This window comes from Pempheris klunzingeri, chromosome 8 (genome assembly GCF_042242105.1).
Source record: "Pempheris klunzingeri isolate RE-2024b chromosome 8, fPemKlu1.hap1, whole genome shotgun sequence".
Classification (NCBI taxonomy): Eukaryota; Metazoa; Chordata; class Actinopteri; order Acropomatiformes; family Pempheridae; genus Pempheris; species Pempheris klunzingeri.
In genome coordinates this window covers 5100841-5116731 of record NC_092019.1, presented here as the reverse complement: position 1 = coordinate 5116731, position 15891 = coordinate 5100841, and the positions used below count along the sequence as shown (strand labels likewise).

General features: G+C 41.7%; 2 protein-coding genes across 2 annotated transcripts; one reads left to right on the top strand and one right to left on the bottom strand.

Annotated features, from left to right (window-relative positions):
- Positions 1 to 367: 367 nt before the first annotated feature.
- On the bottom strand, positions 368 to 10239 carry pop1 (POP1 homolog, ribonuclease P/MRP subunit). Its single transcript, XM_070835258.1, has 16 exons — positions 10170 to 10239; positions 9812 to 9941; positions 9260 to 9379; positions 8753 to 8928; positions 8410 to 8670; positions 8195 to 8282; positions 7763 to 7941; positions 7314 to 7588; positions 7106 to 7199; positions 6896 to 7004; positions 6646 to 6765; positions 4431 to 4552; positions 4069 to 4260; positions 3142 to 3296; positions 2338 to 2574; positions 368 to 1658 (listed from the first exon to the last, which is right to left on the bottom strand). The coding sequence occupies exons 2-16, from the start codon at positions 9936 to 9938 to the stop codon at positions 974 to 976; spliced, it is 2940 nt and encodes a 979-aa protein (XP_070691359.1). The 5' UTR covers positions 9939 to 9941; positions 10170 to 10239; the 3' UTR covers positions 368 to 973.
- Positions 10240 to 10535: 296 nt separating this feature from the next.
- Positions 10536 to 15098, top strand: LOC139205713 (2-iminobutanoate/2-iminopropanoate deaminase-like). Its single transcript, XM_070836004.1, has 6 exons — positions 10536 to 10665; positions 11491 to 11593; positions 12503 to 12557; positions 12652 to 12720; positions 14473 to 14528; positions 14632 to 15098. Exons 1-6 carry the CDS (start codon positions 10601 to 10603, stop codon positions 14689 to 14691), a joined length of 408 nt encoding a protein of 135 aa, XP_070692105.1. The 5' UTR covers positions 10536 to 10600; the 3' UTR covers positions 14692 to 15098.
- Positions 15099 to 15891: the final 793 nt, after the last annotated feature.

Sequence of the window (15891 nt, the reverse complement as noted above, 5' to 3'; positions counted from 1 at the left end):
CTCCTGAAACCAAGGAGTCCTAATAGAACTAGTCTAAAAACCACTTCACACTAAAGCACAGCCTGCCCGCCCATCTTTACCTCAAATAAACCGCAGACTTCATACTCTGCTACCAAACTTTAGTGTTGCCAAGCAACAAAACTCTTATCTGCCACCTACACATTATGGGATGTGTGGGAAACCAGAGTTCATGCCAGTGTAACTATAAAAAGAATGCATGTTAAAGTTGTTCAGTTGTTCAATGCATTTACTTATAAGGTCCAGGCCTTTATAGAATATTTCAGTTTTGCAGATTAAGCTTTTATGAGCCGTTACACAAGAGAAGGCAGCAATAATTCCCCACATACTGTTAAGTGCAGTATGGTTATTTTATTAGCTTATGTTCAAACAAAGCCTTTCCAATGCAATGGCATCTTTAAACAGAAACTTTTAAATTTCAAATCCATGAAGTTGACTTTTTAAAAATCGAAGGCCACCAACCGATACTCTCAGTATCATTAGCATGGATAAAGAGGGGTGTAAAATAAGTCAAATTAATTCATTATCACCATCATTCATTTGGAAACCTGGTTGATAAAAGGCTGAACTAATCTAAGTAAAACTAAGGCTCACAATAATTAACTGATTCTTTTGTGGTGAAGCCATCTGACAAAAGTCCTTGATATGGAAACAAATGTGAAAACAACCTACTTCAACTGAAACAATGAGAATGTCTCTTCCCAGAGTAAAATATACACAACTAAAAATACCACAGTGTGGCTTGTAGTCATGCCCCATCCAGGCCATTAAGTCTTTAACCATTTGCAGATGATGGCACAATCCAAGGAAGCAACCAAGGCACAGGGATCACTTGAAGCATCATGGGAGTTAATGATGTAATTTCAATACTCTGCAGGATGCCATAAGTATTGATATAAACAAGAATTCAGTGCTTTTTTGGAAATTAGGATCTGCATAGGCTCAGATGTTTCAATCAGACCTCTATATTGATTTTAGCAAAGCGGTAGTGCAGGGAGGTGGGGTTGCGCAGCAACAACATTCCTCTGTGCTCCATCGGCTGGTTGGAGAGGGTGTTAAGGAGACCGGCAACACTGACAAACCCAAGAGCCTCGCCACAGCCTGCAGACAGAGAGAAATCGCCCTGAGTGACCCAGCCTAGAGTCACCCGGGAGCAGTGGGAGGTGACACTCGGCAGGGGATCCGGCCACAACCCGAAGATGAAGTCCGAGGATGATTTGGGGTCTTCGGATGTGGTGGGGTTTGGCTCAGAGGCTGAGGGAAGGTCTGACTGTTTGCCCTCAGTCTTATCAGAAGACAGAGAGGATGCAGCAGCTTTCTTTGGACCCTTCTTTCTGCGTTTCACTCTGCTTTTAAAGTGGTCTCTGTGCGGGGGCTCCTGGGGGCCGCTGCTGCCACGGTCTTTGTTCAGCAGCTGCAGGTCCTCTGTGGTCGGCGCACACACCATGGCGTGGAGCTCCGGTTTGCCCTTGGACAGGAGTGACACACGCACCCACACTAGACTCATCCCGTGTGCCGTGAGGAGCGATGCTGCGGCTGAACGGTCGAGAGGGGGCACCTCCCCAACACGACACGACCTCTGACCTTTAGATGTCGTGGGTTTGCACCAACCAGAGAGCAGCCGCAGCGACTTTCTGTTCCTAGGAAGCATAAAAAACAACCAAGATTCAAACAGTTGATTAATAACCAAAAGAAAGGCTGCATTTTCACTGGCCCCATTTATGCACGTGAGATATTTGGTCGAAGAACATTTTTTAATTCCTAATGCTGAAAACAAAAAGGCAGCCAATAGACAGTGAAAATCAATCCAATTTTTTTCTCATAAAGTCAGTCATTACTCAGAGCTTGTGTGATTGTTTTATGAGGATGGATGCAACTCTTTCCTTCCACTAATCTCCATGATGTATTGCAGCAATTTAAGGCTGGATGTACTTTGGGTATTCTCATCAGGGACATGATGATGAAAGGGAGGTAAACTGGAGAAGCGCCATGCATCATGCCTGTCAAGAACTGAGCGGAGGTCTCTTAATAAAAAATAGGAAGAAGTAAGTGATGACTGAAGCCAAAAGCACCAAAAAAACAGAGCACATTCTGCTCAAGGGACCTTTTAAAAGTCAACTGCATTAATATTGTTAGAAGTGTGATTTAGATGTGCAGGATGTTGAATGTCTGAAGGGAGCTTGGCATAAACCTGCAGTGGGTGTGTGTTTTGAGTCAATACTGAGTTCACAATAAGAGAAGAGAAAGGGAAGAAAAAAGGATAAATCTTCAGTATAAATTGTAAACAGGAGTATAAAAGGTGTGAAGACAAACATTTACCTCAGTACAGTGACGCAGCTCTGAGGCTTTGCGACTGTGATATCTGCACGTGATGTCATCTCCTCCTCCATCACTGTGTCAGCCTCTGTTGTGGTTCGGGTCTGCCTGTCTCCTTTTCTCTCCTCTCCTCCTTCCCCCGAGATAAGCTCCCACTCCTCTGCCAACTGTTGCCACGGGCAACAGAACGGAGCCAGACAGCCATGTTTAATGTAATTGGTTCTTTTGGCGGGCGGACGCCTACGGAAGAGGTGAGAAGGTCAAACCCTTGTCAAACTGTTGGGGCAACCCTGCCAATTTATGTAACAAATCATGACTGCTGAGCAACACACAGAGCGGGAAGAACAGCATGCAGCCTTATTACCATCTCATCTGCATGGTGGGGCAGATCTGCATAATGGAAATTAACTGGGGTCAAAGCTTTGGAGTGCTTCCCTCTATCAAAACCTCTAATCCACTGACACTCGCCTCACTTACTTAAGCTGAAGGCTGTAAATGTTTTTTTTTTATCCGATTGTACAGATCAAAGCATCTTTAGTTCCTACGTATTTTATGTTTACAACATAATATATTGCTGAAACACATCCATCATTAAAACTTAACTTATGTATTCTGGGCAAGTTCAGATACTGTTTTGTGTCAACAGAATGACAATAGTTATCTGCCAAAATGATACAAGATACACTAAAGAACAACAAAACATCCCCACTAAAAACTTTTATAATAATAATAATAATAATAATAATAATAATAGTCATACACGACATTACTATCTTCGCCTTCTGTCCTGCGCAGTGTTCAGCTGACCTTTTGAACTTGTCCAGGAGCTCGGCCTCCTGCTCCTCCTGGAAGCGAACGCCTGCAGGGCAGTCTGGGTAATCATGGGGAAAGTGGGGGGCGCCCTTATTCTGAAAGTGTTTCAGACTCATGTCCAGCCCTCCAATACGAACTCCTCTGTACACCTGGCAGAGGGACAAACAAGGCCGAAAAGAGTAAACACTGGATTTCAGGGAACTTGAAATATAAAAGCAAACCTGAGGGCTCAAAACCTGCTTTTAAATTTCAAGGTACATTTAACATTTTCAGAGTGCTTGTACGAACAAAATGGAACTGCCCGAAAACATGGACAAGGTAACAAAATAATGAGAACATCTTTCACAGGGCTTTCCATACTGACATCCACTGTATCCCTCCTGGCAGAGGGATCCCTCCTCTGTTGTTTTCCCCAAGGTTTCTTCTATTTCTTCCTCTTAAAATGGTTTTTGGGGAGGAAGTATTTTCTCATTTGAATCAAGAGTCTAAGGACAGAGGGCGTCATACACTGCACAGATTGTAAAGCCCTCTGAGGCAAATAGGGATTTGGATTTTGGGCTATATAAATACAATTTGACTTGACTTGGATTTCACTTTAGAAATACAGCCTGAGAGCACATTGAAATACCAGGAAACCTACACATTTTTAGTTTGAATAAAATCCATATTGTCAAGTAGGCCTTAGCACTGTACCTGATATCTTATAACTCATATGTATTACTGTCAAAAACAACCAGTATTACAATATGTGAAATGGTTCTGGTTTCAACACTAGACAAAGCAGTAAGAGAGGCAGCAACCCATCAGTGTTGACTATGTGTGGAAAACAACTTTCTTTCAAAAGTTGCTACTTTCCTTGCAGAAATACAAAACTAATACAGTGAAATTCAGTCAAATAAAGGCACTGTTGATGCTACCTACCAGTGGGACCCAGAAGGCCATGCCCCATCCTTTAGGGAGCAGCAGGTCCCATCCAGCCCCCCAGGAGCTCATCTCATGGCCCACCTGCTTGCCTGGCTGGTGAACCAGCAGGATGGGGACCCGGCCCTGCAGGGGAGTGGGGCTCAGCCTGGAGCCCGGCACCAGCACCTCACTTCTCATGCGGTTTAACTCCTATAGGTGATACACAGAAAATACTAGAAGGCAAGAGCAACATCTAAGCTCATCTAATTTTAGACTAAGATGAAAAAGAAAGCTTTAAGATTTAACGCACATGTATACCACAAGTACAATAACAACAACTAAAGATGATTGTTTCTGGTAGGAAGAACATGATAAGCTACCTGCTCTGATATCTTGTTATCAGTGACGTTGTCGCGGACAGACTTCTCCCACAGGGAACTTTGACAACACTGTTCTGATACTCCTCGCAAAATCAGCTCCTTCCTCTTCTCCTCGTCCACCTCTGAAACGAACACAGCACACACACGGCACGCTGCTGTATGATCAGCATCACTGGTGTCCTCAGTTACACATTTATAAGTAGTGCACCTTAATTAATGCAGGTGTGGTGGTAGTTTCACACCCTGAATATAATAAAGAATGGAACACAGATAAACATAAGTCACGTCTACTGGCTTTCATAATGGAATCACTTGGTATATTTTAAATAGACCGAAAAATGCTGCTTTTTATCTGCACTTTTATTTTTACTTTTTTTAATACAAATATCTGTACTTTCTTCTCCTTACGTTTTCAAAACAGACTTGTTACTTTAGTTTTAATCCATTTGAGGGGAATTATTGATTATATTTTGCATTATTGGGCACGTTCCCAACATCAAGACAGATTTCAATCTGACTGGACAGGACAAAAACACAGAGAAGATGATCCCTTGATGTATCTATCTGTGCATACCACACGTGACAGACATAAAACAAAGCAGGCAAGAGAGGGAGACTCAAACACATCTAGTGAATAGTAGTGATGTGATGTCTATGCAGGAAGAACTAGGAGCAGCATGGATGGAAGTGAACGGGCCAACATTCAGACAAAGCAGATTCAAAGCAGCAAGACCTTCTCCACCTGTGGCCTTTTTGAAGAGAAATCTAAGAAAGAAATTTAAGAAATATACTTTTCACTCTTAAACTGAGTACACTTCAGAGCCTGGACTCTAAAGCACATGTGTACCGTTCGTCACTCAGCAATACATTGCTGTTTCTTGAGATGAATGTGCAAATTATCGTTTTGTTCTAATTGAGTCTGGTAGTGATCAGGATTTAACAGAGCAATTTGGTGAAGGTTTTGACACCCTTAAGTGTTTGAAAGTCTACAGACAAGTAATTTTTCTTCAACAATATCACAATATTTGAGGCGAAAGTACAATTGATATACCCTGATCTATCCTGACAATATTTTAAAGTGATAAGAAAAATGAGAGAAAAGAAAGACTCCATTTTCATATATGACAATAGGGGGAAAAGGATCTTATTAATTATGATGTCAGCCCTAAAAAGTGGCTTTTTCAACATTTTGCACATGTTTACCCTACAAGAAAACTTTAGGTTATAGGTTAGGTTAGAGGTTTACTGTAAAAACAATCTGTTCCAGAGTTTACTAGGAAACATTAGCCAGGTAACTCAGTAAACTTTATCCTTTAAGAAAAGCTGGGACTCCGCCCATGTGGAGAATTAACATAAGCACAACTACTACTACTAATGTAACTTACATATAGCTCTGACTTATGTGACCGCAAAGCCATTCACAGCATGTCAGTGAATAAGCAGCTCTGTTAATAGCGAATATCTCCCATGAAACCAGTCACTGCTGCTCTCCTTTTAATCCTGAGCAAACTGTGAGGGGACAGAGCTTTGGCACAAGTCTATTATTGGTTTAGATTAGGGTGCAGTGTGTAAAATACAAGATACCATTCAAGCTGAAGCAATAAATTCTTTTCTTCATACCCATAACATCATGTGAGCAATGAACTAGTAAAAAAGGACGTGTGAACACTGATATATTGGGCTGGTTTTCTTTAGCGTAATCTTATTGTAAACTAGAAATGTGCAGACTAAGAAAACACAGAAAAGCTGAGATTGGCCTTCAGAGTTGAGCCAACCCCGAATCTTTTCAGTATGTCCTCATAGCCAGTGAATCAGCCGTTGTCTGTCACTGAGGGCGTGTTTGGAGTACAGGGTCCTGCCAGGATTCGAACCTGGAACATCTGCATGGCCAGGCAGAGGCCCCCCCGGAGCACAGAACCAGATGTGTACTCTCTGAAACAACCTCAGGACCACAAACAGGCTGATTATGGGCTCAACTATAGATGTATCTTATTTAAAGGGTTGGGTTTCTGCAGGCATATGTGCAAAGAAACATTAGGTTTATCTGCGTGCTGTATGGCGTACCAATAAACACTGGAAGGAGGATATTATAAAGATTATAGAATGACTCAAGTCTGGGAAAATATCCCATGATTTTCATGCCCTTTAAACCGTGTGTATCTGTAAGCTAACTGCCCACATTCCTCCACTGTCTGTCTGGTAGGTCAGATTTTACCTTGTGCCTGCTTTACACAGGGCAAAGCTTTAACCTTCTTTGTTGGTAAAGTCAGCCTGGGGTCATCTACCGTCAGACCCAGCACTGTGCCTGCGGGGAGCTCTCCAGTCGAGTAGATGCCTGGATGAATTACACAGTCATGGTTAGAGAAACATTCATACACACCTAATCCGATGGCAAAAAGCAAGTGCTAAGTAGCCGGACGGTCAATATTGCAATTCACACTGAGAGGAAAAAAATAACATAAGACCTTTTAGTATGTGATAGACATCAGCTTGTTGTTGGTGCAAACTCATCTTGCTCCCGTCTTTGCAGTGCTCGGGCCACCAGAGGGAAGAGGGCTGGGATTTATTTGTTACCTTAAAGCAAAAGAAAAGCTTCCAGTAAACACACAGTTCTTTAGAGTGAAATGCAAATGTGTTTCAGAGGCTTTTCATGTAGCCAACGCCACAGTTCTTACATCACAGTCTGTAGCTGCTTCCAAGGTTTCCGCCAGAACAGAGTGGGACTGTGGTCCAATCAGGCGATAGCGTACAATCTCCATTGTGAGATCACTGCAACAGAAAGAAATAAAAACAGTTCAAAGAAAACAACTTGAAGTAAAATTCATTAATCCAAGACATATTTTACTCAGTTTGCATCTCAATAAAATGAAAAACTCCACTGACTTGATAACTATTCCAGTTGAGCTTGACGTCCAGGTCACTGGGGTGGTGGGAGACCTGGTTCCATCTCCCAGGATCTTCTTGGCAGGAGGTCCACTGTTATCCTTACTGGTTCGCTTTCTCTTGGATCCAGCTGTCTGCTTGGCCTCCGGGGTCTTTTCAGGCTTTGGCTCTTTTTCTTGGGTGGGAACAACGTCAGCAGGTGTCACCACTGGAACAACTGGAGGAACTACAGCCTCATGACACTGGCACACAGTTTGTAACTCAGGAAGGAGGTCCTGCAAGGAGCACATTTGTCTCTCTATTAAACATCATGTCTGCTAAAATTCAACCTTTTACCACAAAATGTGTTTACATTTTTTGTCAGAATAATAAATGTTAATATCTTAAATTTTCATAATGCACAGGTTGTAACATCAGTCAATAATAACACATGGCACTACCCAGCGTACCCGTTTAATAGTAGGATGACTCCAAATCCACAGCTGCCTGTGGGTTGAGCCCTGCACACGGGGCCTCCAGAGGAAGCTGACGGGGCCCAGGGGCTGCGAGGGGTACTGTCCTGCTCTGTACACCACCACACTGCCCTGTCTTCGCCCTGATAGACTGAGTGCTGCAGCAAATGTGGGTCCTGAACACACACAGCACACGGATATTAATCAAAAAACTCTGGGGGACTTGGGACTAACTTTTACCATTGAAACTTTTGGGACTGAAGTGCTGATGGACTTATCTTTGATCAGACTACGATTCTATTAACAGTACACAGACAACCTCTCAAAACTCACAGAGGACGGGTGTACAGGCAAAATACAGTAGGCCAGCATGCCCAGTATGTCTGAGCTCTTGAATAATGTATGCATTAGTGGTTGGGGTATTCTCACCGGCCTCCTTGCTGGTCAGCTGTGACAGAGAAGCCAGAAGCTTGTCTTCCTCTCCTTGTAGCTCTATGCAGCAGTAGTAAGAAAGGTCCTGTGTCAACATAGTCAAGAAGGTCACACTTATTGTACCGACGCTGAAATCAGCTTAATTACAATCCTACTTTTGTGACAAACATGAAATACAACACACACTTTTTTTACATTTCTGTGATGGTTACCTGCAGCAGGCAGTGGCTGCTCATAGCTCTGTAGCAAGGCCGGTAGCATTTGTATGTGGGTTTGACCCCGAGGCAGTAGCCCCACTTTTTGACCATGTGGAAGCGCTTGGCGTGCCAAATGTGCGTCTCCAGCCACATGTTCTTCCTCTGCCGGCGGTTGAACTCCAGCAGCAGATTTCCATGTCGGCGGCGGGCCTTGCGGCTCTTGCTCTTTGCCTGTTCCTTCTTCTTCTTCGAGCCTGCCTGGAGACTCTTCTCCCGCTGGAGGATGACGGAAACACTGATGTCACAGTGCAGCTTGTAAGAGTGTGAAAGTGTTAAGTGGGACATTAAGAAGCTTTACCATTCTGTTGGCCACGTCTCTCAGCCTGCGAGGGAGCCGCTTCGTGTTGTGGCTCATGGCCCGTCTCCTCATGTGTTTGGGAAGGGCTCCAAACACATGGCAGCTGCCCGTTGTCTTGGTGACGGCTTTAAGCATGGCACTCACCTCTGCCGCTCTGGCCTTGGCAAAAGCTCCAGCTGAGCAGGGATGGGAGTGGAGGCAGTGAATTTTAACTGTAATTAATCTGAAGGAAATTATGACTTTTTTTCTAACATTTTGAGACTTTTTACATCCCGAGTTGGAATAAATTGAATGTTTACTTGAAGGTCTACAGCAAAAAACAGCACATCTGCAAAATCTGATTATCCTGCTCATCATTTTGAATGGCTTGCAGTATAATAAATAATCTCAACAGGATTTCTCCCTGGACAATCTCTAAAGCTATTATGCAATGTTTCAACACAAGAAACTCCTCATTTACAGTTTGCAGTACAGTATGAAACTGTACGAGTGGAACAATGTCCTTACCAGTGATGCACTTGGGCATCTCCTTGGCGTAGCCCCCACCATCTCTTTGGTGTCCACGGACCCATCTGCCCCTCTGCTGAGGGTTCTTGGACCTTTCTGTAGATGGACCATCATCTCCACCTTCACCGTTGGGAAGATCAATGCTTTGTCATATCAAGGCTTGGGTACCAAACAGGCAAAGAAGGTAACTGCCCTTGAGCCACAGACCCTCAGGGCTGGTAGTCTTTAGGAATCTAGTTTGAACAGCATCACTACTCCCTTTAGATCTACATGTTCTGCCTCCAAGAGGAGGTCTAGATCCACGGAAGACATTAGGACAGGGAATGTGTCCTGTATATATTGAGCAATATGTTGTTTAGGTTCATTAAATCACAGAGACAGGGACAAATAATGGTGTCAGACAGGATGCACACCGAAATCTGCTGACCCTCTGAAACGCTGACCATGCAGCGGCAAGAGGAGATGAGAGAAAGAAGATGGCGCAAATAGTATCACAAGAACAAAGGCAGAGACATATTGGACCATATCAGATAAACAGGGGAAGAAAACTACCGGTGACCGAGGTTTTTCCTCCGTTTTGTGAGCTGTTCTCCACATTCAGGGGGGAGGATGGATACTGCACACTGACGGGCTGATTTCTCATCTTCTTCCCCCGCATCTTCACCTTAGCTGCAGACATTTTCTGCAGAAGACAAGAAGGCACGTTTCAGACACCAGCTGTCAGTCTTGCTAGTTAGTAAACGGTGAGCTAACAGTCACAACAGTGGCATGACTTGCTATTGCTAACGTTAGCTTGCTAGCTAGCTACGTTACTCCACGTAAAGTTGGGTGTGTTGGTTTAATAAATAAAAACACAAATACGACACATGTAAAGAATTAAGTACAGAGAGATTAGTTAGTACATGCTTACCTCTAAATTCCCCAGTATGCTTGTATGTCAGAAACTTTGCTCAAACTGTCTCTCACCATGTGAGTTTTTCTAACGTTGATTTACGTCATGTTTGCTTCCGGACACGTGGTGTTCATGGGATTTGTGGTCTATAGGCGCAACGAAAAATTATAATGTTAACCAGTCTAATTTATCTTCATATTATGTTCTCTTTTCTCAAAGCTGATGCGTATTTGAGCAAATAATACCTATGTACAACCGTACTAGTGCAAAAAAAAAGGAAGATAAAAAAACGAATATACGCGCCTAAACTGTCATTTACGGTAAAGCAGCTCTCCTTACGTCACCCTGTGCGCTTGCAGATTTTGCTTCCTCTCCTTGCAGCTCTCTGTGAAGTTGTTGCACCAGTTTCACTCACTTGGTTGAATTTCATACTATATATTCTCAGGAAAATGGCCGCATTGATCAGGAGGATTATCAGTACCACAAAAGCTCCTGCTGCTATCGGCCCGTACAGGTGAGATAAAGTATCAGGCTGAAGTTACAGCTGGTCCGCAGATACAGAGTCAGTAGCAGTCAAGACACATTTGCAGGTCACATTGAAATAGTTTTGGTAAGATGACAGGAGAGTTTGATTATTGATATTTGTATTTGTGTAATATTACAGTTGTGTTTAGTTGCACTGTCCAGTAGTTGTGGTTGGAGGTGGAGCAGCTGTTACTGGATTGCACTTTAGACTTTAAATTACTCACTGGGTAAACTGTAAACTGTTTCTCCATGCAGCCCTCCTCTTATCAAGTTTTAGCATGACATTAAAATGTTTGGTCAAATTGCACAGCTTCTGTATGACTGTATGCATATTATTGTGGTTAGATAAAAGCATGCTAATGGCCCTTAAAGAGGGAAAACAGATTAGTATTATAAATCTATATTTTGTCTCTCTATGCAACATATATCTGATTGTTAGATAATCCATTATGATATTTATACCCCTCCTATAAACACCCAGAGGTGGAAGCAGTAAGTGGTAAAAAGCATAGTCATGTAGTCAGGTATAGTCATGTAGACTCGTGATCACAAGAATATTATAATTTTATATCTTCTCAACAAAAAAAAGAATAAAATGAAAATCATTGGTTTTGTTGTGTTTATAAAGCTCTTTTGTATTTTTTATAGCTATTTTGAAGCCTTGTTTCATTAAAAAGCTAAGTATTTTTGAAATATAATGAAACAGATCAGATTTTATTCGTTATACTGAAATATCTGCATTATTCGTTACTTTGGTCTCCCGGCCTTTAATCCCTTGTTGATGATTGTTTGTTCCCGTCTGTGTGTCTGTCAGCCAAGCAGTGGTGGTAGATCGGACCATGTACGTCTCAGGACAGCTGGGGATGGATCCTGCCAGCGGACAGCTGGTGGAAGGAGTCCAGGCTCAGACCCGACAGGTGACCCACCATGAAACACTCTCCCAACGTTAATTCATTCATAAATCAACAGTACAGCGGGAAAGTATCCAAGACATTATTGTAGTTGTTCACTGTAATGATGAGTTATGACATGTTTGTTTGAGGCTCCACTTTAAGTGCAGTATATCAACTTAATTGATTATTTAAAGTAAATTATTTTGATCCCCTCTTCCCCTCTTCTCATTTCAGTCTTTTCTTTCCACTTGTTTTACAAATTACCAGTGATGCAAGAAGTTTTTAGATCATTTAATCAAGTAAAAGTATTAATACTACACTGTGAAAGTACTCCACTACAAGTAAAAGTCCTGCATTGCATGTTACTTAAGTAAAAGTATATTTTAATGTACTTAATAAAAGAAAAACGTTCCCTGTGACCGTTATACTATTATATATTATATTATTGGATGATGATTATTATTCGTGTATTATTGTAAAAGTAGAATTTTACTATTGTGGTTGGTTGTGGTGGAACTAATTGTGATATAATTATTTCATTATGATTAATGGACTGATAGTTTGGTTGTGTGCTTGTTCTGAAAATAAGCAGAAATGTCATCATGAAGCCCAAAGCGACATCTTCACACTGCTAGTTTTGTCCAACCCATAGTGCAAAATTCAAAGTTATTAAAAGTAAATTTAAATTCTTATTATATCATGTATGTTTTTTTTTTTTATGTAAAAATGTGAAATTATTAACTAGCATTGTCGAATGAATGTGGTCGAGTAAAAAGTACAATATTTATTATATAAGTAGAAAGTCACATGAAAGGAAAATAATTGCAATTGCCACAAAATTAACTCTTAAGTATATTTAGTTGCATCCCACCAATTGCAAATTAGCAAATCAAAATGACTGCAGTTTTACATTTGAACCTTGTTTTTCCACAGGCTCTTGTGAATATGGGTGAAATCCTCAAAGCTGCTGGGTGTGGTTATGAGAATGGTGAGAAAGACTTCACTGTCTGAATAGTTCTGCACTCTGAATCGTTTTACTGCAGACCTAAACGCTCAGCACACACTGTCTTTGTTTCCTGCAGTTGTGAAAACCACAGTGCTCTTAGCTGACATGAGTGACTTTACCAAAGTCAACGACGTCTACCAGCAGTGTGAGTATCATTCATTCACTTATCAATGGGATTTTGTTACGTGAAATGATTTCAGATCTTTGTAAAAAAAATAGAAAATGAGCCTTCTTGTGGCTGCCCTGGCAAAACATCTTGCAATACAGTTTTAGCCACCAGGTGTCAGCACAGTCCAGGGAACCTGCAGTAAGCAGGTTTTAGCAGTAGTTACAAAACAGGTGCTGTTTCATCTGGTTGGCTTGAAGCTACTTGAATAATTTGCCTTTGTGCATACTGGTCTCATACAAGTGCTCATCTATGGTTATGTACTATCTATTCTTTCACTGTAAATACCTTTAAGCAAAATCGCACAATCTTTCCACTAATGTCTAATTTTCTGGACACATCCTTGGTATAATTGTCATCCTCGAACTGGCCTCCTCATATTGAAAATATGCAGATAGAGATCTGGAACAAGCACACTCAGAGGTATGAAGCCAATGTTGAGAAACAGCTGACTGTCACCGTGCTGCTACAGGGACTGCCGACGTTTGCTGAGTCACGAAGCAGAGTGAAACCTGAGCTGCTGCTGCTGCAAGTGGATTAAGCCTTAAACTAAATATCAGACAACACGTCACATCTGATGCTCCACAGACAGCCGAGACATCCTTTAACTCTAATTGCAAAGCAGCACAGAAATTTTCAATATGCAGAGTGTGACTTTGATCCATATGCACCGTGTTCATTTGTGTGTCACTGAGGTTTGTATGAAGAAAGAATGGTAACAGGAGCACCGCTACACTCCCTGATGCTCTTGAAGGGGAAAAAGGAGAAATTATATGTAGGACAAAATATCCCTTCATCTATGTGTACGATGTTTCTTAACAGATCTCATCCTAGACACTCAAGTGGATGAAAGGGGGTTGAGCTACACCAGACTGATGTAACGTCACCAAATTTGAAGAACCAATAAAAATGACAAATGTTCACGTTCTTCCTCCCTAACAGGTTTCACAAAACTAACAGGAAGATCAGAGAAGCTTTTAGTTGAGCCTGGTCCGTACACGCCCTCACAGCCTTGTGGAGCGCACTAATTAAGTGAAATAAGTGCAACTACACTACACTTCTCAGAGCATCTCCTGTCGAATCATGTGTTTGTGCTGGAAGGTTCTGCAGGAAGTACTTTTTCTTTCTGCTGTGTCCTTGTTTCAACTAATAATCTCATAAAGCCTGTGTTATATAATAAGGGCAACAGTGTTTGCAGGGAAATCAATGTACTTTCCTGTTTGGCTGTGAGCAGATAAAACACTCTCTGTGCCTTCGCCACTTAAAATTCATGAAGACAAAGCAAAATGTTTTCCCAAAGAATCAATATTGTGATTTTGCACGTCTGCTCACCCACGCTGTTAATGTTGCCTCAAAACACACAATTCCCCATGCACGAGAGGATTTTCCTTAATTACACTGAAGGTTAACAACAACAGACACAGAAGCTTTGATAAACTGGATGTAGGTTTAGTGCTCTTCACTGTGTCTCAGCAGGAGAAGCTCAGGTGAAGCTAATGACACTAACGATTGCTTGTGCAGACCGACTGACAATCGAACAGAGAGCCTAATTACTGTTATTAGCTCTGCCTGTGCTTTTCTTGCTGTGACATTCAAAGTATGTGCAACGAAAAAGGCTTTTATATTATATAAGTCTGGGACAGAAAGTAGCAGCTCAGTCTGTGTCTGTTTCATGTGATATCAACATGTTTAAATGTGTGTTTGTGCCGTTAAATGTGCTGCTCTCTCTAGTCTTCAGCACCAACTACCCAGCCAGAGCTGCTTACCAGGTTGCTGCTCTTCCCAGAGTGAGTGTTTGATGAAGATTTGGGCTCTTTTCTTCTGACTCTGTATTGGATTTAAACTGAAAACCTTCTTGTATGTTTTCTCTCTGTCTGTCTGTCTTTCTAGGGTGGCCTGGTTGAGATTGAAGCAATCGCTGTACTGGGCCCTTGGACCAATGCTTCCTAACAAGTGCATCTGCCAAACAATAGAAACTGGAATTTCCCACAATCACTGAGAAACATACAGTTCATAGTTATTTTGTGGACCAGTCTAGAAATGAAAAGCACTAATCCTTTCTATTAGAGTTGTATCATAGTTTGTGGGGCATTAAGTGATTTTAGTGCAGTCATGTCATAGTTCACCTATTTTAGGCCAAGTGCACTTTCTCCCCTCTCATTAACATGTTTTGGAGAACACTGCATTTTAACCCCCCCGCTCACATTTCACTTACAATAGCTGAAAAGTATCTAAGCTTGTTTGCTCGTATTGAATTACACCAGCAGCCATGTTGTCCCCAGACTTACCCACGGCAGTGTGTCCTCCCTCATCAGGCCTGATGGAGGTCAATAATAAATGTTTTTAATTAGCTTAAATGGTGATGTGTTTCTTTGATATCAGCACAACTACATGTAGATGTGTTTCTTGTTCCTACATATTGGATGTTTCTGCCAGGGTTGAAAATAGATTACTGTAGTTCTGCTCTAAGCAATGTTCTAATCATTTTTGGCTCAAGTTCAATAAAAGTATTCAATTCCAGTCATTTAAAATTAAACTCCACAGAAAATAGTCCTAGGAGAAAAACACATAAACCCTCTTTTTGTAAAACTGGATTAAACTAACGTGTAATAAAAGACCGGGCATCCTCATGATTTCATTCCATCCAAGCAACACATCAGCTGATTTAAATGATTAGCACATCCGGACTAGTTTAATGCAATTGATCTGAAGTCTTCATTGTTCAGTTTCCTTGCTGATGGAAGATGATTGCTGTATTATGTGTACGGTAGAGACCGCTAATAGGTGAGTTGCATCACCTCAAACATGGAAAATGAGAAGTTGAGGCAGCTCTTATGTAAAGTAGGAACTTATTTTAAATGACGTGTGGTCGAGCCAGGACGTGTTTGTGATCAAACTGTGAACAGGACAAAATCTCTGAAGTGTAGTGGATTGATATGTAGTTAGTTTTCTCTTAAAATGGTCCAAAATGAACCCACTTGAATCACTTATTTTAAAAAGTTGTGAGACCACAGCGCTTGTAAAGATCAGTCCTGAACCTTTGGACAATAAGTGGCTCTGAGATGAAGTTCAGCTGTCCATGTTTGCATTTTTTATCTATGCATGTTCAGACAAGTACTGGGGTTTTACAGACCTGGTGTTTGCCGTACA